We start from the raw sequence: 20,972 nt of genomic DNA on the forward strand, positions 1-20,972 counted from the left end.
CTCAAAGTATAAAAGGGGGCACATGGAACAAGGCTTTAAATAGGGCTGTGCTCAAAATATCAACACAGTAATATATCAATACGGATGATTCTGTAATGATATGGCAGCAAATACATTGATGCAGTTTTGAAAAAGAAACAGAACAGAAAAGACAAATTTTAAGTTTAAAAGTTAAACAAATTATTTATGTGTATTAATAACTCTGGGATTAGAAACTGAAGTATATTAAGTTGTCCCAACCTGATGGCTTTTTCTTCTCTGTTATACAGAATAATAAAGAACAGCTGTAATAGTAAACTGTGTAGGACAAAATCAACGTGGCCCATGTTTCGTACAGTATAGTTTTATTTAATGCCATGTCAGCATCTGTGGCTATTTTCATGGCAAAAACTGATTTACAAAAATACAAGAGTTACATTTATACAATGAAAATAAAAACAAAGCAAACAGAAAAAAATACAGCAATTAATACTTTACAAGATTTTTAACATTAATGTGATACCTGTTCTGGTAATTTCTTCTTACTAAAGTCCTTAAGTGAGTTTGCTGCCTTTGCTGCTGTTGCTGATACTGCTGGAGTTGATCTGAGACTGTAGACATTAAAACAAACATATAGGAGATATATTAGCTGATTAAACTATTTTTATGTGACCATGACAAGATGTAAAGATTGCTGACAGTGTTTGGAACTGGCTCACTAGCTCACTTACCTGCTGTAAAGCTTCAGATTCTGCCCAGGCTGCTTGGGGAGATGTTCACAGAGGCTGCTGCACACAAAACATAAGAAACTGGCAAGCCTTACCAGTGTTGTGATAATAATTTTTAAAGCACTCTACGTTTTTTAAATAAATACTGTAATAATAATAATAATAATAGTTTAAAGTATAAATAATAGTTTTAAGTCAAATAACAAAAAGACCAGACCCCTCGACGCCCGTGAAACTTTTCTTCCTCAAACAGCAAGCTAACGTTACTTCTACAGCCTACACACAGCAATATAAACAACATCTATGCATGCTCTCTTCACGTCGTTCTTGTAAAATAATAATAATAAGTAAACAAACATCAAAATCACTTTGCTGAGAATGAAACACCACTTACCAGCAGCCGCAGAGTTGAAGATATCATCTGGTAGTGCGCGTATCTGCGCAAAATTTAAAAATGCGCGTGCAGCGTGAGGAATCGTCCCGGATTAGTTTGTCAGGTGAAAGGTGGGTCATTTTATTTACGGCTACATTATTATTCATTAATTTTACTAATAGTTAGATTGGGCAGGCAAAAGGGCCTTTAATTACAAAAAAAGGAGAGGAAATTTTGCCTTGACAAAAGGGCACTTTGGGCACCAAGGGGCAAAGGGGCAGGTGCTCGAGTATATATTTTTCCTACTATGGAAGTCAATGAGACCAGAAACTGTCTGGTTACTGACATTCTTCTAAATATCTTCCTTTCTGTTCAGCAGAAGAAAGAAATCCATAAATAATTGAAACAACATGAGGGTGAGTATGATGACAGAATTTTCATTTTAAAGTGGAGTATCCCTTTAAGCCTGAGTGACATATACTGTAATCGGCATGGTCATGAATGTATGATCCTCATAAAAAATTATGATAGCCTAAAAAAAAACTGCTTTAAAAAAAACTGCTTTACAACATTGGGTCTTAAGTGGCTTGGAAATGCCACAAAAAACCTAAAACTGTTTTTTTAAACCTAAAAGCGCCAGGTAAACTCCGAATGACACGACAGACAGCACTTTCCATCAGGTTCTCCGCATCTCCAATAGTGTAAAGGAAAGAGCCACTCGCAAATAATCTTAGGGCAATGCAAACAGTTTGTGCTGTAGTTAAAGCCCGACTCCAACAAGTCGAAAATAAATGTGCGTTTCCAACAAATTAATAATGTAAACGACAATCTCACGAGTCACGAGAAAAAATATATCTCTCAGAAAGTGCACTATCGCGCTGCGCTGGACTTCCCACTATCTATCTGACTGACTGACTGACTGACTGAGCTTCCTTTGTGAAAAATAGCAGACCACCTTTTTTAAACTGTTATTTAAACAAAGTTTTTAAACAAAGTTATTCCAGTCGCCTCCCGGTGCTATTCGTATTGGAATTGTGCAATCACAGATTATGAACATGTTTTCAGAGGCTGGACAAAGTACAAAGTCCTTACTTGAGTGAAAGTACAGAAGTAGGCTACTTGTTTTTAAAAGTACTTAAGTATCAAAAGTAAATGTCAATGCATTGTTTTATTATTGTTGCATTGTTGTGTGTAATACTTACAGTACCTTATGCCTCTGAATCTATGCCTGCCTACCCTCATATCAATATCAAATTTATTTCTAGAACACAGTTCCAGTAGTGGGATTGAATGTGAGATTGAATAAATGCACTCAATAACGTCCACAATGGTTTCGAACACCCACATGGTTGTTCCCTCAAATAGTGCCCTATTTAAAGTTTTTTGGCTTTTAGTATGAATATGTTAGCCTTACTGTTATTTATAAGCTAGTGTGCACCAAAACAATGACAAAATTCGCATTTAGAAGACCAAACCCAACGTTGAAAATGAAAATCAGGTTGATGTCAGAATCCAACGCCAGATTGACGTTAATCTCCAACATTGGACAGACGTTGTATTGTGGTTGAAAACATGGGTTGTTGGGTTTTCATGTTTAATGGGAACTTTAGATATAATGATTTTTATACTGTACAAACTGTGTGATCCCCTAACTCTAATGTAACAGTTATGGGTAGGTCATCTACGGACATCTAATTTTACGGACATATTATCATGGTACAGTTCAGCCTATTATTGATTTTTATTTCCACTTCCCTTTTATACAAAGAGACGGAACTATTTGCACTGTATTTATCAATGGGAAATACATCATGCTAAAATAATCTGTCATAGGCTATACTGTGGCTCACATTATTGGGGTCGCTTTCAAGTGGCGGCAGCACGAATTATGTGACCAGCAACATATTTCTGCTTTAAATATTGTGCGTAGTTAACAGTGAGTGGTGGTTTCAGACATTATTTTATTAAAGTGCATTTGTTAGTGCCGCACTCGTACTGACTCTTATTCTGCCTAACAGAAAGAAAAGCTTGTGGCTTACTGAAGGCGGAGCGTTTTGACCAATCAGATGAAAGCGGCGTTTCAGCGCCGCCCACGTGTGCAAATGAAATATCGAACACATAAACCGATTTGTAAACCACAAACGAAAAATTAAAAATCGAGCCAAAATCTAATTTTTCGTTTTTTAAACTAAACTAAAAAGCGAATAAACAAGCTGGTTTTCATTTTTCATTATTCCATTCCAAACAGGAAATGAAATGATCAAAAAGTACACGGACCTGGAAGGCATTGATTACTGATATTTTCAATAAACATCTTGAGCAAAAAAGGGGCCAAATCTTTAATAAACTGCATAAAATTGGGTGGTCAAACCGTCCGTACCTGGCAAATTATTATTTTTCAAGTGATTAATTGCCTTTTATCACTTCCTCAACAGAAATAGGCATATCACAAAGTTAATTTTCATTTTTCATTTTATTTTGGAAAAATATTGTATGGTAGTCAATGGCGAGAGACAACAAATATTTTGATCTCGTTTGAATTGTGCCCTGAATTACACATATGATGTTTGTCAATTTAAAAGATACATTTTAAAGTCAAGAAAATCGCAGTTTGCTGTAAAACTGTTGAGGTATAAGACTGTGAAAATACGTAATTACAAAGACTACAAACCCAAAAGGCGCACATGTGACGTCATACCTTTTCTCTCAATGAATGAAGCTAACTTTACTGAAGCTAACGTCTGTCATTTTTTCTATAGTCTTACGTTATAATCGTAACGTTACGCCGTCATGCCTGAGTGTTTTGTACCAGACTGCACACATACGAGCAACGGATGGTGACGTACATAGTGCGAGACGAGAGATGTAGTTCATTGAGTGATTTTCACATAAAACTAAATGTTACTCTTCTGTTTTATGACAAACTGCGACTTTCTTGACTTTCATAATTATCTTTTAAATTGACAAATATCATATGTGTAATTCAGGGCACAGTTCAGACGGAATAAAAAGATAAGTTGTCTCTCGCCATTGACTACCATACATATTTTTTCCGAAATAAGGTCCCATGAGCCTGAAGCGGAGGGGAGGGACTTAGGCTCTCTATAGAACTCAGAAAAGCATCAGATACTGTTGGAGAATAATTGGATGTATATATTTTCTTAAAAAATTCACAACAGTAATTAGAAATTAGTTTATGGTCCTTTGTTACAACCCCATTCACATTTAATTTACTAATGTTGTTATTAAAGGGCCCCTATTATGCTATTTTAACGTTTCCTAATGTTGTTGTGGAGTCTCATACAACATGTTTACATGCATCAAAGGTAAAAAAAACTGTTTAATTTCCTCATTTTCACATCATCACATTTTCAATGACTCTCAAACGACTCGTCAAATGAATCAACCGTATTGTGAATTTCTCGCCTTTCCGCGAGCTACTCTGCTGTGATTGGCCAGACAGCTCAGTCTGTTGTGATTGACCTACTGTGTACAGCTGTTGAAAACAAAACTGCCCATTGCCATAACAACGTCAGCTGTCCTGAGGCTTCCTACACCGTAAACTAAACACAACGAACAATGACGTCGATTTGACCATATCAATGTGAGTGCGAGTCCGATGATGAAACATTGGAAGAACTAGGTATTCAACCCGAACCTCCATCACAAGGACGACTCGAGCAGGACGTTTCAAACCTGTATGAATTTCTTTCTTCTGCTGAACACAAAGGAAGATATTTAGAAGAATGTCAGTAACCAGACAGTTTCTGGGTCCCATTGGCTTCCATAGTATATTTTTTTCCTACTATGGAAGTCAATGGGACCTAGAAACTGCCTGGTTACTGACATTCTTCTAAATATCTTCCTTTCTGTTCAGCAGAAGAAAGAAATTCATACAGGTTTGAAACAACATGAGGGTGAGTATATGATGACAGAATTTTCATTTTAAAGTGAACTATTCCTTTAACTTTAACCACTGATTCTTCACATGCTGGTCCTTGGGCAGTGAAAAAAAACCTGGCTTTACCTTCACATTATAGAGCACAGCGCCGTCTTCTTAACATGATGCTATCTAGTGTCCACAGGAATCAGCTGCTGGTTTGAGGTTCAAGTTTTCCCTGGTGTCTGCGCGCGCAATAAGTGGGTGGGAAATATTCTAATGTTTCGTCTTGATGTCACAACGAAACGGCTTAATTATGACTCGTTTGAAAAACGATTAATTTAACTGACTCAGAGTCGACACTTACTTTTGAAAGACAATAACTTTATATATGGTGCACTTTCAGATTTAAAACTTTGCAGGATGTTTTCATTCACTTGGTGTTTATCTGAGCTATGTTACACACTACATGAAAGGTCATTTTCAAAAATCCATAATAGGGGCCCTTTAAGATGGTGTCTCTCTAAATTAAAGAAGTATTGTGAATTTTGTTCACCTTCTTCGAGTTTGCACTGTAAGCATGGCAGCTCGCAGACAGACTTGGAGTTGTGAGGAGGTGCAGAGCCTAATAGAAATTTGGTCTGATGACCATATTAGGTCCCAACTGTCAAAAACCCACAAGAATAGCAAATATTTGCTTTGTTTAGCAAGCAGTAACTTCGCCAGCAGTACATACAAGTGCGGGATCCATCCATCCATCCATCCATCCATCTTCTTCCGCTTATCCGGGGCCGGGTCGTGGGGGCAGCAGTCTAAGCAGGGATGCCCAGACTTCCCTCTCCCTAGAAACTTCCTCCAGCTCTTCCGGGGGGACACCGAGGCGTTCCCAGGCCAGCCGGGAGACATAGTCCCTCCTAGGTCTTCCCCGGGGTCTCCTCCCAGTGGGACATACCCGGAACACCTTCCCAGGAAGGCGTCCAGGAGGCATCCAGAAAAGATGCCCGAGCCACCTCAGCTGGCCCCTCTCAATGTGGAGGAGCAGCGGCTCTACTCTGAGCTCCTCCCGAGTGACCGAGCTTCTCAACCTATCTCTAAGGGATCGCCCAGCCACCCTGCGGAGAAATCTAATTACGGCCGCCTGTATCCGGGATCTTGTCCTTTCGGTCATGACCCACACAGCTCATGAACATAGGTGAGAGTAGGAACGTAGATTGACCGGTAAATCGAGAGCTTCGCCTTGTGGCTCAGCTCCTTCTTTACCACGCGACCGCATTACTGCAGAAGCTGCACCGATCTGGCAGTAAGTCAGACTTGTTCCCGGTGCATGTTGGACTCCGGCAGGACTGCCCTTTGTCGCCGGTTATGTTCATAATTTTTATGGACAGAATTTCTAGGCGCAGCCAGGGGCCGGAGGGTGTCAGGTTTGGGGACCACACGATTTCATTTCTGCTCTTTGCGGATGATGTTGTCGTGCTGGCCCCAGACCAGGACCTTCAGCATGCACTGGGATGGTTTGCAGCTGAGTGTGAAGCGGCTGGGATGAGAATCAGCACCTCCAAATCCGAGGCCATGGTTCTCAGTCGGAAAAGGGTGGTTTGCCCGCTTCAGGTTGGTGGAGAGTTCCTGCCTCAAGTGGAGGAGTTCAAGTATCTTGGGGTCTTGTTCACGAGTGAGGGAAGGATGGAATGGGAGATTGACAAGTGCGGGATGCACTTAATGCACTTACTGTCATGTAAGAAAAATTTCAGACTTTAGTCTGACAATAAAGTATAAAGTAAGTAAAGTAAAGTAAGTAAGTAAGTAAGTTCCCCTGGTATGATGACCTCGACAAAATACTTGGGACAAAACCTGATGTTGATCCGGTCGATGTTGTTGAGTCCCATGATAGTTCAACATTGCCATCGTCAGATTCCAATGATGCTACTGATGCTAGCACAGTTGACCGGGCTACCGAATCTGACACGGAGTTTGACGGTGAGTTTATTTAGTTTTTGCACTTGCTAATACCAACCACTTGTTTCAGAAGTTATGGTGTAACTTTAGGCATAGATTGTAGTATACTTTGCCTTGCCAATATGACAGCCAGTTAGGATACTTCACATTAACCAAAAGCAGCTAAATAAACCTGTTGCTTGTTTTCATGTTATATTCTCTTCGTTATACTCACACACACACTGCATTGTGTATATAGCAACATGCATTGTAATATTTTTTTCTGCATTAAAATGACATGAGTAACACAGAGAAATTGTGTATTTCAGTAAACAGTGGGAGATTCAAGCAGCGTATCCTGTGATGCAGATGTCACAAACACCGTTGCTGATGCAGGACTGTCTGTTGATCCAAGCAGTGTCAATGAAGAAGACATCAGAGGAGGTAGACTGCCCATTCCTGGAGCCAAGGCTCGAAAAAGAAAGAGAAAGTCTTGCCAAGCTGATGATGGAATCGAGGCATATATGATGGACAACAGAAGGATGCTGAACGAATTGCATAGAGCTGAACAGACTAAGGTGGCTCAAGAGGCTTCCAGTTTTGAGAGAATACTTAATTCTCTCAAAACTGGAAGCCTCTTGAGCCACCTGAGTCTGTTCAGCTCTATGCAATTCGTTCAGCATCCTTCTGTTGCCGTTCGCCGTGGGCCGGAGCCTGCTGGCATCCGCCATGACAGGGAGGAGCAGGGAACAGGGGACTCCTGCCAACTGCCCGAACACGGAGGAGTCGTCACCGTCCACCAGGCGGTGGAAGAGTGTCGAGTCGTCCACCGAGGGCTATCCAGCGCCACCGCCGGAGAAGATCACCGAGCTGGTGGAGGACCAGATGGCAGCGTGTTGTGGAAACCGGACCAAGATTTATTTATTTTTTCCTCTCTCCCCTCTCTCATCTCTGTTCGGGCCTCATGCTTCCGTCTCCTTTTCTCTCGCCTCATCTGTCCATACCCCCAGGTACCGCAGCCGCCGTGTCCGGTCTCCCCGGAGGAGGGGGAGGGGGGGAGTAGAGCGCAGTCTCGTGGGTACCCCCCGGCCTGCGATGGGGGTATGTGGCGAGCAGGACGAGGCCGAGGGCGGGAGCGGAAGCATAGACGAGGAGCGACGACAGTGAAGAGCGAGAGAGGAACAGGCCTGAGTTTTATGTGATGTTTTGTTCCTGTTTTGTGTGGCCAGCAGTCGCCCGCTAGGGGCTGCTGGCTTATACTTTTGTTTTTGTATTGGTTTATTTATTTATTAAAATATTTGAATGTTCGCCGGTTCACACCTCCTTCTTCCCATAACAACGAACCTCGTTACACATGTACATGTACAAGTGTTAGCAGGCAGCTGAAGGACTAGTGGGAAGCACAAACCTCCCTGAGACCTTATGACCATCACTTATGCTCCGAAATAATGGCGGCGTGCCTTTAGCTTACTGTGCTCGTGTATGGTCTTTCGCGTGTGAGTTCGGGGTTCAAATCACAAGCAATATGTTACCTAATTTTCAAGGTTTTCTCATCATTCAAAGAAAGAGTACAACATATTTTTGCTATTAGTAAAAGGAGGGTTGTATTTTTGTGCAACACGCTTTACTATTTTTCATTTGTGAATTTGAAACAATCTACCAGACACAACACTGTTAAAAAAAAAAAAAAAAACATTTTATTTTCGAAATGGAGAAAATGAATGTTTGTTCAGTTGTGTCAACTTCACATTTGTTTCTAATTAAACAGGAAATAAAACAGTATTTCAAAGTAAAAAGTGTTCCCATTCCATCCATTTTAAAACAGACAAAACTGGTTCAGTATGTGTTGGTTTCTATACTAGCATGTAATACTAAATGCAGAGTATTTGCAGGTATTGGCCATTCATATTGTAGCGAAGTAGCTACACAATGCATTTCTAATGTCGTGTTGCTGCCGTGCGTGTCCCTGCTCATCATGTACAGATCCTTCTTCCACTGCAACGGTTTCTCCCTCCAGAAATTCCTCCTTCTGTATCTCACAGAAATTATGCAGCACACAGCAAGCAGACACAATGTGGCTTACAAAAGTTATGTGGGTCTCATTTTCTTTAAGAAGGCAACGTCCTTTGAGGCACCCAAAGGCACGCTCAACAGTCATACAGGCTTGGATCAATCTGTGGTTGAAGTTGAGCTGCTGTGGTTTTACTGCTCCTCCCTCTAGGTAAGCTTTCATGAGCCAAGTTAGTAGAGGGTAAGCCGAATCACCCAAAAGAAAAACAGGCACGTCGACCCCCTCAAACGTTTCAGTCCGATGAGGTAAAAGAGTGCCTGCACTGCCACGCTCATACAATGATGAGAGGGAGAAAACACGGGCATCGTGTATCTTACCTGGTCGTCCAACATTAATGTCCCAAAATCTCATTCAATGGTCCACCACACCTTGCAGAATGATGGAATAGTCTCCATTCCGATTGTAATAACAAGATGAGTTGTCAGGTGGAGCTCTGATCTTGATATGGGTTCCATCTATCGCACCTGCTACCTGAGGGAATCTCCATTTGTTACGAAAACCCTGTATTATCTGCCTGAACTCTGCTGCAGAGGGATGCTTTATGTATAGAGGCTTCATTACCACATTTATGGCAGTCACAACCTCTTGGGTGATAGTGCATCATGTTGATAACCCAACACCAAACAGTTGTGAGATGGATCTGTACTCCAGGGGCCTATACCATGAAGCCGGTTTAGGTGGCTAGCCAGCTATGTTCCAGTTTAGTTTCCGCCAACCCTGGGTTTTAGGTACTATGAAAGTAGCTCGGCTTTAATCGGTGTTCGTTGCCATGGTATCTTACGTTGCACGGCTAACCTGCTCCGGGGCAGGTTATGTTCTGGATTCAAGATCTCAGACTGAAGTTTGACCAATCAGCTGTGAGCAAAGAAACATATAGGTGACGTAACTAATTCCTAGCGTCTGTTCTCTGTTGCAATGGCTTCACCTTTTCTCCCAAATCCTGTGGACATCTCCGCGCAAATTGTTAGACGAGCACTTCGTAGAGAAAGAGTTTTTAGGGACAGACAAAATCCATTTGACTTTCCTGATACTTACTTGTATGAAAGATACAGATTTTCCACGGAAGGAATGTCTTATCTTTGTGAACTTCTTGAGCCGCACATAACAAATGTGACTCGTCGAAGCCATGCCCTTACTGTACCGCAAATGGTATGTATTGCGTTGCGTTTTTTTGCAAGTGGTACATACTTGTATGCGGTCGGGGATGCAGAGAATCTAGGGAAAAACACGGTCTGTCTAACCATTCGAAAGGTGGTCCTCGCTCTGCAGGGGTACATAAACAGCTTCATTGTGTTCCCTGGACATTTATCGACCATGTCCATAAAAGAGGGCTTTTATAAAATTGCCGGTAAGATATCTTGAAAGGGTGACATCACATGAACAAATTTAACATTTCACACTCATTTTTTTTCGTCTTCAAAAAAGCATATTTCACACTTAGAAATCTATTATACAGTAGTCTGCAGTAGCTATCTGTTAAGAATGATTTTAAATATATATTTTTAATTCCTATGATAGGATTCCCTAGAGTCATAGGAGCAATAGACTGCACACATGTTGCAATCTCCACAGCTCTCGGAGAACATGAGGCAGATTATGTGAACAGAATGTCCTTTCACAGCCTTAATGTTCAGGTAGGGCTATTATATAGCCTATGTGAAATGATTTTTATTTGCATTGAGATCAATCTTTAAATAAATAGTAACTAACAGATAGGACAATTATTTACTGTACATTTCATCTGCAGATGACTTGTGATCATGAATGCATGATCACAAGTTTGGATGCCAAATGGCCTGGCTCAGAGCATGACTCACGAATTTTCCGTGAGTCTATTTTGTGTCAGCGCTTTGAGGAAGGCAAGTTAAATTTGGTACAGTACACTTTAAAGTTTTAATTTTAATAGCAAAACTTACACAATTCTCCCCTTTTCTGTTCTATGACAGGGCTTTTTGATGGCCTGTTGGTAGGAGATCGAGGTTATGCATGCCAGAGGTTTTTGCTAACCCCCTATCCTGACCCTCAGACAGGGCCACAAAACCACTTCGATGTGGCCCTCAGTAAAACCAGGGTCAAGATCGAGATGACCTTTGGCATCCTAAAGGCACGTTTCAACTGCCTTAGGCGTTTAAGAGTGTCACCAGAGCGGGCATCACAGATAGTGGCTGCATGTGCCATTCTGCATAATATAGCCACTATCAGAAAGGAGCGAGTACCACCACAAAACCAGCTTCTCCCTGATGAAATTGACCCCATTACACTTGACCACCCAGCTGGCGCAGCTGTCAGAGATGCAATCACAACACAATATTTTACTTAATAAAAGCACACTGACACTGCAGATAGGTCTCAAACTGTTTTATTGGTCATGTGGATAGGGAGGAAGTAAGAGAGCAGGAAAAATTACATTAATAAACATTCATAGTGTTCATACTAAAGGGTTACTTGGTTAAAAAAAGTTCACATACTGAGATCTGTTTTTTCCAGCTGTTTGATCTCCAATTTATTTATTTTTAATTTGGAGCCTCCTCAGCTCACAGTCCAGCTCCTTCAGTGAACAGTCTAGTTCTAGACTCCTTTTGTAAAGGGCCCTGACTGAGTCTGTTTCCACCTGAAACAATTCCACCACAAACAATCATTACACGTTTTCTGGAGGTTGATCAAATCACAAAAAGTGGCATGACTTTCTACAAACATAGGACTGACTGTAATTTATGTCAAGGGTTTAAAGCATTACCTTGTTCACATTCCTTCTGTAGCCCATTGAGGTAGAGGCTTCAGTTTCTGGGGCAGGTTGTGAAAAATCCTACAATAAAAGAGATGTGTAAGGGCCAGTCACTTAATTATGATATTCAAATGTGTGCCATAATAAAAAGCCCAGTGCATTCACCTCAGCAACTGTCTCAGAACACACAGACAGAGTGTCTTCATAATTTGGTTCACCCTAATAAATAAAAGGCCAATTTAAAGCATAACTGTAATAAAGCAGGTTATGTTCATTGTGTTCTGTCTGCTGCATACTGACCTCTGTGCAGGAGACTGTGTGCATGTGTGCTGGCTTCAACAGGGACACTGTATTTCCATCTACTGCAGAACAGAGTCTGGCATATTTAACTTTTTTTAAAACATTAGTAATGCATTGCACACACATACCCAGTGTCACTTGCTTAGAGGAGCCAGCACCAGGGTCAGACTGTACAGCACTTGCAATCCCATCCATAATCGGCCGTCCCTTATTGTTATTCAGCGCCAACTCCTCCGCCACAGTGTAATCTTGAGGAGGTGGCCCTCCCCCAGTTTTCCTTATTTCACACTTTTTTCTGTTTGCTGCAAACAAGTGTTTGTGATTAAATGTTCACAAAAATAATAAAAGGTTGGGGTTGCATCTAAAAATCAATGAATATCAATCTTTCTTAAGATGTAATAGCCTATACATTCACATTTTACATACATCTACACACACACGTATGTATGTATACACTCACCTAAAGGATTATTAGGAACACCTGTTCAATTTCTCATTAATGCAATTATCTAATCAACCAATCACATGGCAGTTGCTTCAATGCATTTAGGGGTGTGGTCCTGGTCAAGACAATCTCCTGAACTCCAAACTGAATGTCAGAATGGGAAAGAAAGGTGATTTAAGCAATTTTGAGCGTGGCATGGTTGTTGGTGCCAGACGGGCCGGTCTGAGTATTTCAGAATCTGCTCAGTTACTGGGATTTTCAAGCGCAACCATTTCTAGGGTTTACAAAGAATGGTGTGAAAAGGGAAAAACATCCAGTATGCGGCAGTCCTGTGGGCGAAAATGCCTTGCTGATGCTAGAGGTCAGAGGAGAATGGGCCGACTGATTCAAGCTGATAGAAGAGTAGGGTTGGGTATTGGTTGGGTTTTATCCGATACCAGTACCTACTCGGTATTTTTCAAACGGTTCCGGTGCTTAAACGGTTCTTGAAACGGTACTTAAGAAAACTAAACCGCACACACTTTATCAAAAAAAAAAAAATTCCTCTGTGTGTGTGTGTGTGTGTGTGCGTGTGTGCGTGTGTGTGTGATTTTCTGAAAAAGATTTTCTGATTTCTGATTAAATGAAAAATTGTGCCCTTTAAAAGGCTACTGATGTAGCACAAAACACTTGAGTTAAGATCAAAATTTTGTCTTATATTATGACTTTTACAAAACAGAAAAATATCTGACACTGAGCAGAAATATTTAACACACACAGTATAGCCTCATATAAATATACTTAATATTGATATACTTCATACTTAGTCAAGCGTGTCAGAGGTTTTGGGTTCTAATCCTCATTCGTAGTTTTTTTTTATTTATTTTTTTTAAAACGATTATGCTCGTCATCAGTGGTTGTATATAAAGCAGGGACACTTTGTGTCCATTATATTTTGAGATTTCACTAGAACGAATAGATATGAGGCGCCGTCTAGGGCTTAAATCAAACTTCATTCATGCACATATGAAACCCTTGCATACACATATACTAGGTAGTCACACGTAGTGTATAGCCTACTGCTGAATGCTCAAACATATGAAATGCACAACTTCTAAAGTCGCTCACGCACACACACGCAAACTCTACACACACGAGACGCGCGGAACTCTCCGCGCACATACTCATCTGAGACGCGAGCACACACACACACACACACACACACACACACACACACACACACACACACAAACTCTCCGCGCACATACTCATCTGAGACGCGAACACACACACACACACACACACACACACTCTCCGCGCACATACTCATCTGAGACGCGAGCACGCACACACAAACTCTCCGCGCACATAATCATATAGACCATGCCTCATAAATAGATCGATCTCCGCAACGTATTGAAGCGCGCGTCCGAGTGAAGACAAGAGAAAACACTGTATCCGCGCCACTGATCGCAGCGGCAACGAGCACTTTGATCACTTGATTTAAAAAACACATTTCAGCGCTAGATCTCTTATTTAACAAACGAACTAAATGAATGCTCTGCTGGTTAACTGGAGATGTTTTATTATTGGATCATTCGTGCCGCGAGATGTTTTATAGGGGGCGGTAAAAAACGTCAGGCACCGAAATCAGGCACCGAAAGTTTCGTTCTTATTCGGTCTGGTTACTACCGTTTACGTCGGAACCGGTTCCCTATTGGAACCGGGTTTCGGTACCCAACCCTATAGAAGAGCAACTTTGACTGAAATATCCACTCGTTACAACCGAGGTATGCAGCAAAGCATTTGTGAAGCCACAACACGCACAACCTTGAGGCGGATGGGCTACAACAGCAGAAGACCCCACCGGGTACCACTCATCTCCACTACAAATAGGAAAAAGAGGCTACAATTTGCACGAGCTCACCAAAATTGGACAGTTGAAGACTGGAAAAATGTTGCCTGGTCTGATGAGTCTCGATTTCTGTTGAGACATTCAGATGGTAGAGTCAGAATTTGGCGTAAACAGAATGAGAACATGGATCCATCATGCCTTGTTACCACTGTGCAGGCTGGTGGTGGTGGTGTAATGGTGTGGGGGATGTTTTCTTGGCACACTTTAGGCCCCTTAGTGCCAATTGGGCATCGTTTAAATGCCAAGGCCTACATTGTTTGCCTCTACACCAGTGTTGTTTTTGGCAGCCCTTTTAGTTTTAGTCTTAGTCTTAGTCTTTTGGACGAAAATGCTTTTTAGTTTTAGTCACATTTTAGTCACTTATAAACTTGATAGTTTTAGTCAAGTTTTAGTCGACAAAAACACAAAAAGGTTTTAGTCAAGTTTTAGTCGACGAAAACGCAAAAAGGTTTTAGTCAAGTTTTAGTCAATTTTAGTAAAAAAAAAAAAAAAAAGAAGTAGTCTTTAACAAATTAATTTAGGTTTAAAAGTATTGGAAATGGGCTTAGGTTTGACAGGTTGTAGCAAGTGTTGAAATTCATAAAACAACAGTTAACCTTAAAACTTTTGCATAATAAACTAGACTTTCTCATTGATGGAGATGCAGTGCTGCCAAGCTGTACTTCATTGTCGCATTGGGCAGAAACCTTTTATCCCCATATTTCAAGTTATATTTTTTCCATGAATTGATGCTCTTCTAAAATTTCAGCACATTGGCTATTTTCACCAGTAATCACAGTAATAAAGGAATGGTTTAAACAGCAAAAAACTTTGAGCTACTACAACATTACACACAGATAAAGTGGTAACAGTGGAATCACTGTTTTACTCCAAAAAAGCCAGGAATAAAAACGTTCTTACTTTGGCAATTGTGGCTTTATTATATAATTAGTTAAATAATAATTTATGTTATAATTTATGTTATAATCTAAGTTATATAATAATTATTACTTGTACCAATTAGCCTACTAAACTAATGCTCGGACACACTCGGTCTCTCTCGCGCACTTTCGGTCTCTCTCGCGCGCAGACACACTCGGTCTCTCTCGCGCACTTTCGGTCTCTCTCGCGCGCAGACACACTCGGTCTCTCTCGCGCACTTTCTGTCGCTCACGCAGTTCGTTTCGCTTTTGTCCAGTCCGGCGCCAAAACAGACAGATTTCACGCAAAATAGGCAGAAATGACATGCATTGTGAATGTCAGACTTATAATAATTTTCGTTCCGTCTCGTCTCGTCAACGAAAACTCGAAAACGTCTCGTCATGTTTTAGTCAACTTAGAGCCATTTTTAGCTAGTCATCGTCGCGTTATCGTCATAAAAAAAGGTGCGTCAACGAAATCATTTCGTTATCGTCATCGTTGACGAAAACAACATTGCTCTACACTGAGCATTGTTTTTGACCATGTCCATCCCTTTATGACCACCATGTACCCATCCTCTGATGGCTACTTCCAGCAGGATAATGCACCATGTCACAAAGCTTGAATCATTTCAAATTGGTTTCTTGAACATGACAATGAGTTCACTGTACTAAAATGGCCCCCACAGTCACCAGATCTCAACCCAATAGAGCATCTTTGGGATGTGGTGGAACGGGAGCTTCGTGCCCTGGATGTGCATCAGTATCCACCTTTTGGCAAGTAACATCACGATGGAGTTTATTCTTCAAATAGTTTGCCAATGTCTAGAGTCTAAGTCAGGTGAAAATTTTGTGGCAAAAACACTCACCAGCTTAGTCTTCACAACTATATTCCCCTCAGCACAAGTTCCAACAATGCCCTTAGCTTCTTCCCTCTTGATTGATTTAGACGGGAATTGGGCTGTGCATTTACATTCTCACTCACATATTTTTACCGGCGACCCTCCTTCACCACACGACTCCATGCAGGTGAAATAGCTAGATCACTTTTCTGCTTCACATGCGGCGTTCCTTCCACTACGCCGACATCCTGAGCCGAAGCTTCAGCCATTGGCCCAGTACTCAATATACTCCAACTTGGGGCCTCTTTTCTGATCCGGGTGGCAGTCACTGTGGTATAAGTGTTCTGTAGCCTATTCTCTTTTAGTTGATTCCTTTCCTGTACATACCAAGGACAGAAAAACAACATGATCAACTGTTTCCATTACTTGGTATTGTTAATACTCCTACTGTGTTTTCTATTGAAGCAAAATAATTTTGTTTTAAATTTTGACATACCAAGTCGCCTTTTTATCTCATAATAATGACTTAAGTAGGCCTGATGTCATATTATGTGGCGGGAATGGGCTTCCATAGCAGGCTACAAACAAATTCTGTAGGCTACATCAAGTTATGAAGCAGGTAGATAGAATTCTCATGCAAAGGCAAACTCGCAATGTGATTGGGGAAACATTCAAATCACAGAATTGACCAGAGTGCTCAGGACGAGTTTATCATGTAGAGGAGCAAGGGGTGATCAGCCTTCTTAAATTCTTATGTGGTAACACTTTACAATAAGGTTTCATTTGTTAACATTGGTTAATGTATTAACTAACATGAACTAACAATGAGCAATAGCCTACATTTGTTACAGTATTTGTTCATCTTTACAACCCTGTGTCTCCTGCTCCTTCAATTGGATTTGTCTGCCGCCAGGTGGTGGTTTAGTTCTGTTTTGTGTGTGTGTCTTGCTGTGTGTTTGAGGGTGGATTTGAGTGACAGTTGCTGTGGATAACCTGCATTTAACTGACTGAAAATAAGACGCTTCTATTCCAGTGTTCCAGAAGTTTTGTTACCAATGGTCTTTCACAGGGATGTATTTTATCCCCAATTCTCTTCTCTATTTATACAATAGAGATGACTTGTGATACTGATGATTTGATGACATGGCACTGGTGGGATGTGTAAAGGATATCACTGGACATTTTTTCTAATTTTGTTAATTTTCTAATAGCCTGGACGAAGGATAAATATTTGCAGCTTAATATTAACAAAACTAAAGAGATGTGTTGTGGGGCTAATAATGCATGCACACTTTTTAAGCCTTTGTTACTTAATGGAGAGGAAGTTGAGCAGGTGGGATCTTTTAAATACCTGTGTACATAGATTGACACCCTGTTTACATTTAATAAGCATTCAAAATGTGTTTCTAAAAAGGCTTTCTTACGACTTGGCTTTCTGAGGAAATTGAGTTGTTTTAATATTGAAAAGGATATTCGGTAACACTTTATTTCAATAGTCCACTTTAGACATTCTACTAACTATAATGGCGCTTTTCCACTACACAGTTCCAGCTCGCCTCGACTTGTTTGGTTTTCCAGTAAAAGTTGTACCTGTACCTGCTTCCAGGTACTTTTTTTCGTACCATCTACGGCGAGGTTCTAAGCGAGCTTAGGCGATACTAAAATGTGCCGAGCCGAGCCGAGTCGAGTCGAGTTGAGCTGGTACTGGTAATGAAAAAGCGTCATAAGCGAGCTGAGGCGATACTAAAATGTGAAGTGAAAACACGGCAGACTGCTGATTGGTCAGAGAGAATCGTCACTATTCACTGCGTCATCATTGCACGTGCCAGACGGAGTATCCTGAATAAAAAACAGCAAAAACAAAAACATCCAAAAACAGCATACACTCGATTTCCTCCATTGTCCTGTGTGTGTGGGTAGCGGGTGCCTCGCGTAGAAGATTAAGTAATGGCAGTTTCCTGCGGCGTCGCTATGATGACCAGGTACTATTGTGCATAGATATCATAAAGGCTAGATGTCTCGTCCGCGCTGCTGGCCAATGGAGCTCGACATCCGCACACGGCGGCCATCTTACGACAGGGTGCTCGCTCACTCATAACATGGTGCATGTACTTTTAAATAACCATAACTTGCTCAATTTTCTACCGATTTTCAAATGGTTTGGTTTGTTATAAACGTCAGAGATGTAGCTATTATACTGCATACATATGAATAATTATGTTCAAAATGTTTAAGCATTCAGAATTATAGCCACGTTAATAACGTTTGTAAGAAACCAAACCGTTTGTAAATCCGTCCAGATTTCAGCGAGATAAGAGGATTTGTGTGCGTGCTGCTCACTCACCTTAATTCACAGAGCCCTGTCCTAAGATGGCCGCCGGTGATGCCGGAAGTGACTCCGCCTTAAGACATCTAGCCTTTATATGATATCTATGCTATTGTGGAGGTACTATCTGCAATGGAAAACGGAGCGAAAAGCGAGCCGAGCCGAGCCGAGGCGAGTCGAGTCGAGTCGAGTTGAGCTGGTACTGGTAATGGAAAAGCACCATAAGTAACTTTGCAGCTACATGTCAACTGTCATTATAGTATTAGCAGACTGTCTGCTTAATATTTGCTAAGACTTTATTTTGTTGCTCCCCAACATACATTCTACTGACTATAAGTAACTTGGCAACTACAAGTCAACTTATTCTCCTAACCCGAACCCTAATAATATTCCTAATATATACTAATATTCTAATGAGAGTTAGTTAACATGTAGTTGCAAAGTTACTTATAGTGAGTAGAATGTCTAAAGTGGACTATCGAAATAAAGTGTAACCGGAATATTCTGATAGTTGTGTATAAATCACTCAGTGAACCTGTGTTCACTTTTAACATTGTATCCTGGTTTAACTCTCTTTCTGTTAAATGCAAAAACAGATTCTTAAGGATTATAAACATGGCTGATAAAATTTTTGGTGAGAAAGAAGTACCTCTGTCTGATCTTTACACTGTAACAGTAAAAAGGAAAGCCTCCGTTATTGTGACAGATTCTTCCCATCCCCTTTATAGTTCATTTCAGGTGGAGCTATTCAATGTGGCTTGCTTCCTGGCCAACTACAGAACAGATGACTGGTAAAGGCATGGGCAACTCAACGATGATGAATAACTCTGGACTTCACTTTTCGCTTATTCTGTGCTTGTTAATAGTTTCTAATCAATGTATTTCTAATTGTAATAGTTTCTTGTATAGTTCCTAATGGATGTTATATAGTTTTGTGTTAGACATTTGCTTGCCATTCATTAAACAGCCTTTTGTTGACATGGCTTTTACATTATTAAAAAAGTAATTACTTAAATAAAAAAAATAACTGTATTATAACGGTCATCAGCTGGAGTGCCCTTGAGAGCCACCTGAGGGCACTCCACATCAGACTATCACGTTTCACTCACAAACTACATCTCTGCTACTACATCTCCCATAATTCTCTGCCTGTACTCATCAGCACTCATTATCACATTCACCTGTGTCTCACTATCTTGTTTAGCTCACCCCATATAAACCTGGTTCACCCCATCACTCACTGCGAAGTTTTGTATGTTGTTACACTGCATTTCTGAGCGTTTCCACGGTTGTCTTTGTTCCTGGTTCTTGATATCTGCCTGTGTCCTGGGTTTCCCGTTCCTGTCTTACCCTCTGGGTTTGTTTGTTTGTTTGTTTGTATGTATGTATGGCCTGCCTGCCTGTGTATGACCCTTGCTAGTGATGGCAAAATGAGGCTTCCTGAACCACTGAGACCTCGCAGCCCATTGCTTCAGCCAAAGGTTCATTACTCGAAGCTTCATTCAGCATTGCTCACTAGTGACACCTAGCTACTGTGCAAAGATATAGCAGACAAATTAATTCATTCTGAACCAGTGTTGTTTCACGTTAACAACACAAGCCTCGAATCGCTGCTTCATCTGGCACACCCATTTTTTCTCGACACAAGCTCCGACGCCTCGCTTCAAATGTCACATCACTAACCCTTGCCTGGTTTTTGGATTACTCTAATAAACTGCATTTGGATCCTCAACCTTCTTGCCTCGGAGCAGTTTGTAACATGTATACACGTGAACTCTTTAAACCCCCTCCTCCACAACTGGTGATGAGATGAACAGTTACACGTTACAACTAAGAAAAGTTTAGAGTTCTGCATTGTTTTACACACCTGGCTCAAAGCATGATAGCATTAAGAGGAGGCCACACATAGAAGCACGTTTAAGGTAATATATTATAATACTTAACTGCATCATTATTCATAATATTATTTATAAAGAATCAATGCTATCAGTATATGTTCAAAGAAAATGTGTTGCATATCAATCAAAGGGAACTCTAAATGCCAAAAAGGGGTAGAGAACCCTCGTCAAACTGCCATGTAAAAATAAAAATAATCTCCCTTCTCCCTGATAGTTATAGCCACCACCAGTTATAGTGTCTGTTGATGTGTTGTACGAGAATATCCTCCCTCTGCAGCGGAGTCAACCGGTGGGACGTCCGTATTTAACTTCATGGTGGTGATGAGTGGAGCAATGTCTGGCATACACCTCGTCAACTTTGAGTACATCTGGATCTGGCAGCTCCCCCCATACTGCCTTGTAAAGTGTACTCCTTTGAATAATTAAATTTCACAATTAGGACTTTAAGAACAATTACACTCAAACAACAATCACAAATTTATATAGTAGGCTATACAATTACATAGGACAATAGATTACCTTACACTGTCAGCAACCGTAAACTGCTTCGGCTTAGTGGAAATGAACACTGTGTCACTCACTCGGCTGAATTAGTAAATCATGCGTGCATGAAGTGTATAGGCGTACACTCAAGGAAGAAATAGAAGCATGTCAACTCGTGCAGCTAGTCTTAGCAACTA

General features: G+C 40.9%; 1 protein-coding gene across 1 annotated transcript; it reads left to right on the forward strand.

Annotated features, from left to right (window-relative positions):
* Positions 1-9,878: 9,878 nt before the first annotated feature.
* Positions 9,879-11,292, forward strand: LOC307164534 (putative nuclease HARBI1; the record flags this gene model as incomplete). Its single annotated transcript, XM_079881468.1, has 4 exons — positions 9,879-10,311; positions 10,482-10,597; positions 10,711-10,822; positions 10,910-11,292. 4 exons carry the CDS (start codon positions 9,879-9,881, stop codon positions 11,281-11,283), a joined length of 1,035 nt encoding a protein of 344 aa, XP_079737594.1. The 3' UTR covers positions 11,284-11,292.
* Positions 11,293-20,972: the final 9,680 nt, after the last annotated feature.

The sequence above is a fragment of the Squalius cephalus genome (assembly GCF_949319135.1).
Source record: "Squalius cephalus genome assembly, chromosome: 9".
NCBI classification, from domain to species: Eukaryota; Metazoa; Chordata; class Actinopteri; order Cypriniformes; family Leuciscidae; genus Squalius; species Squalius cephalus.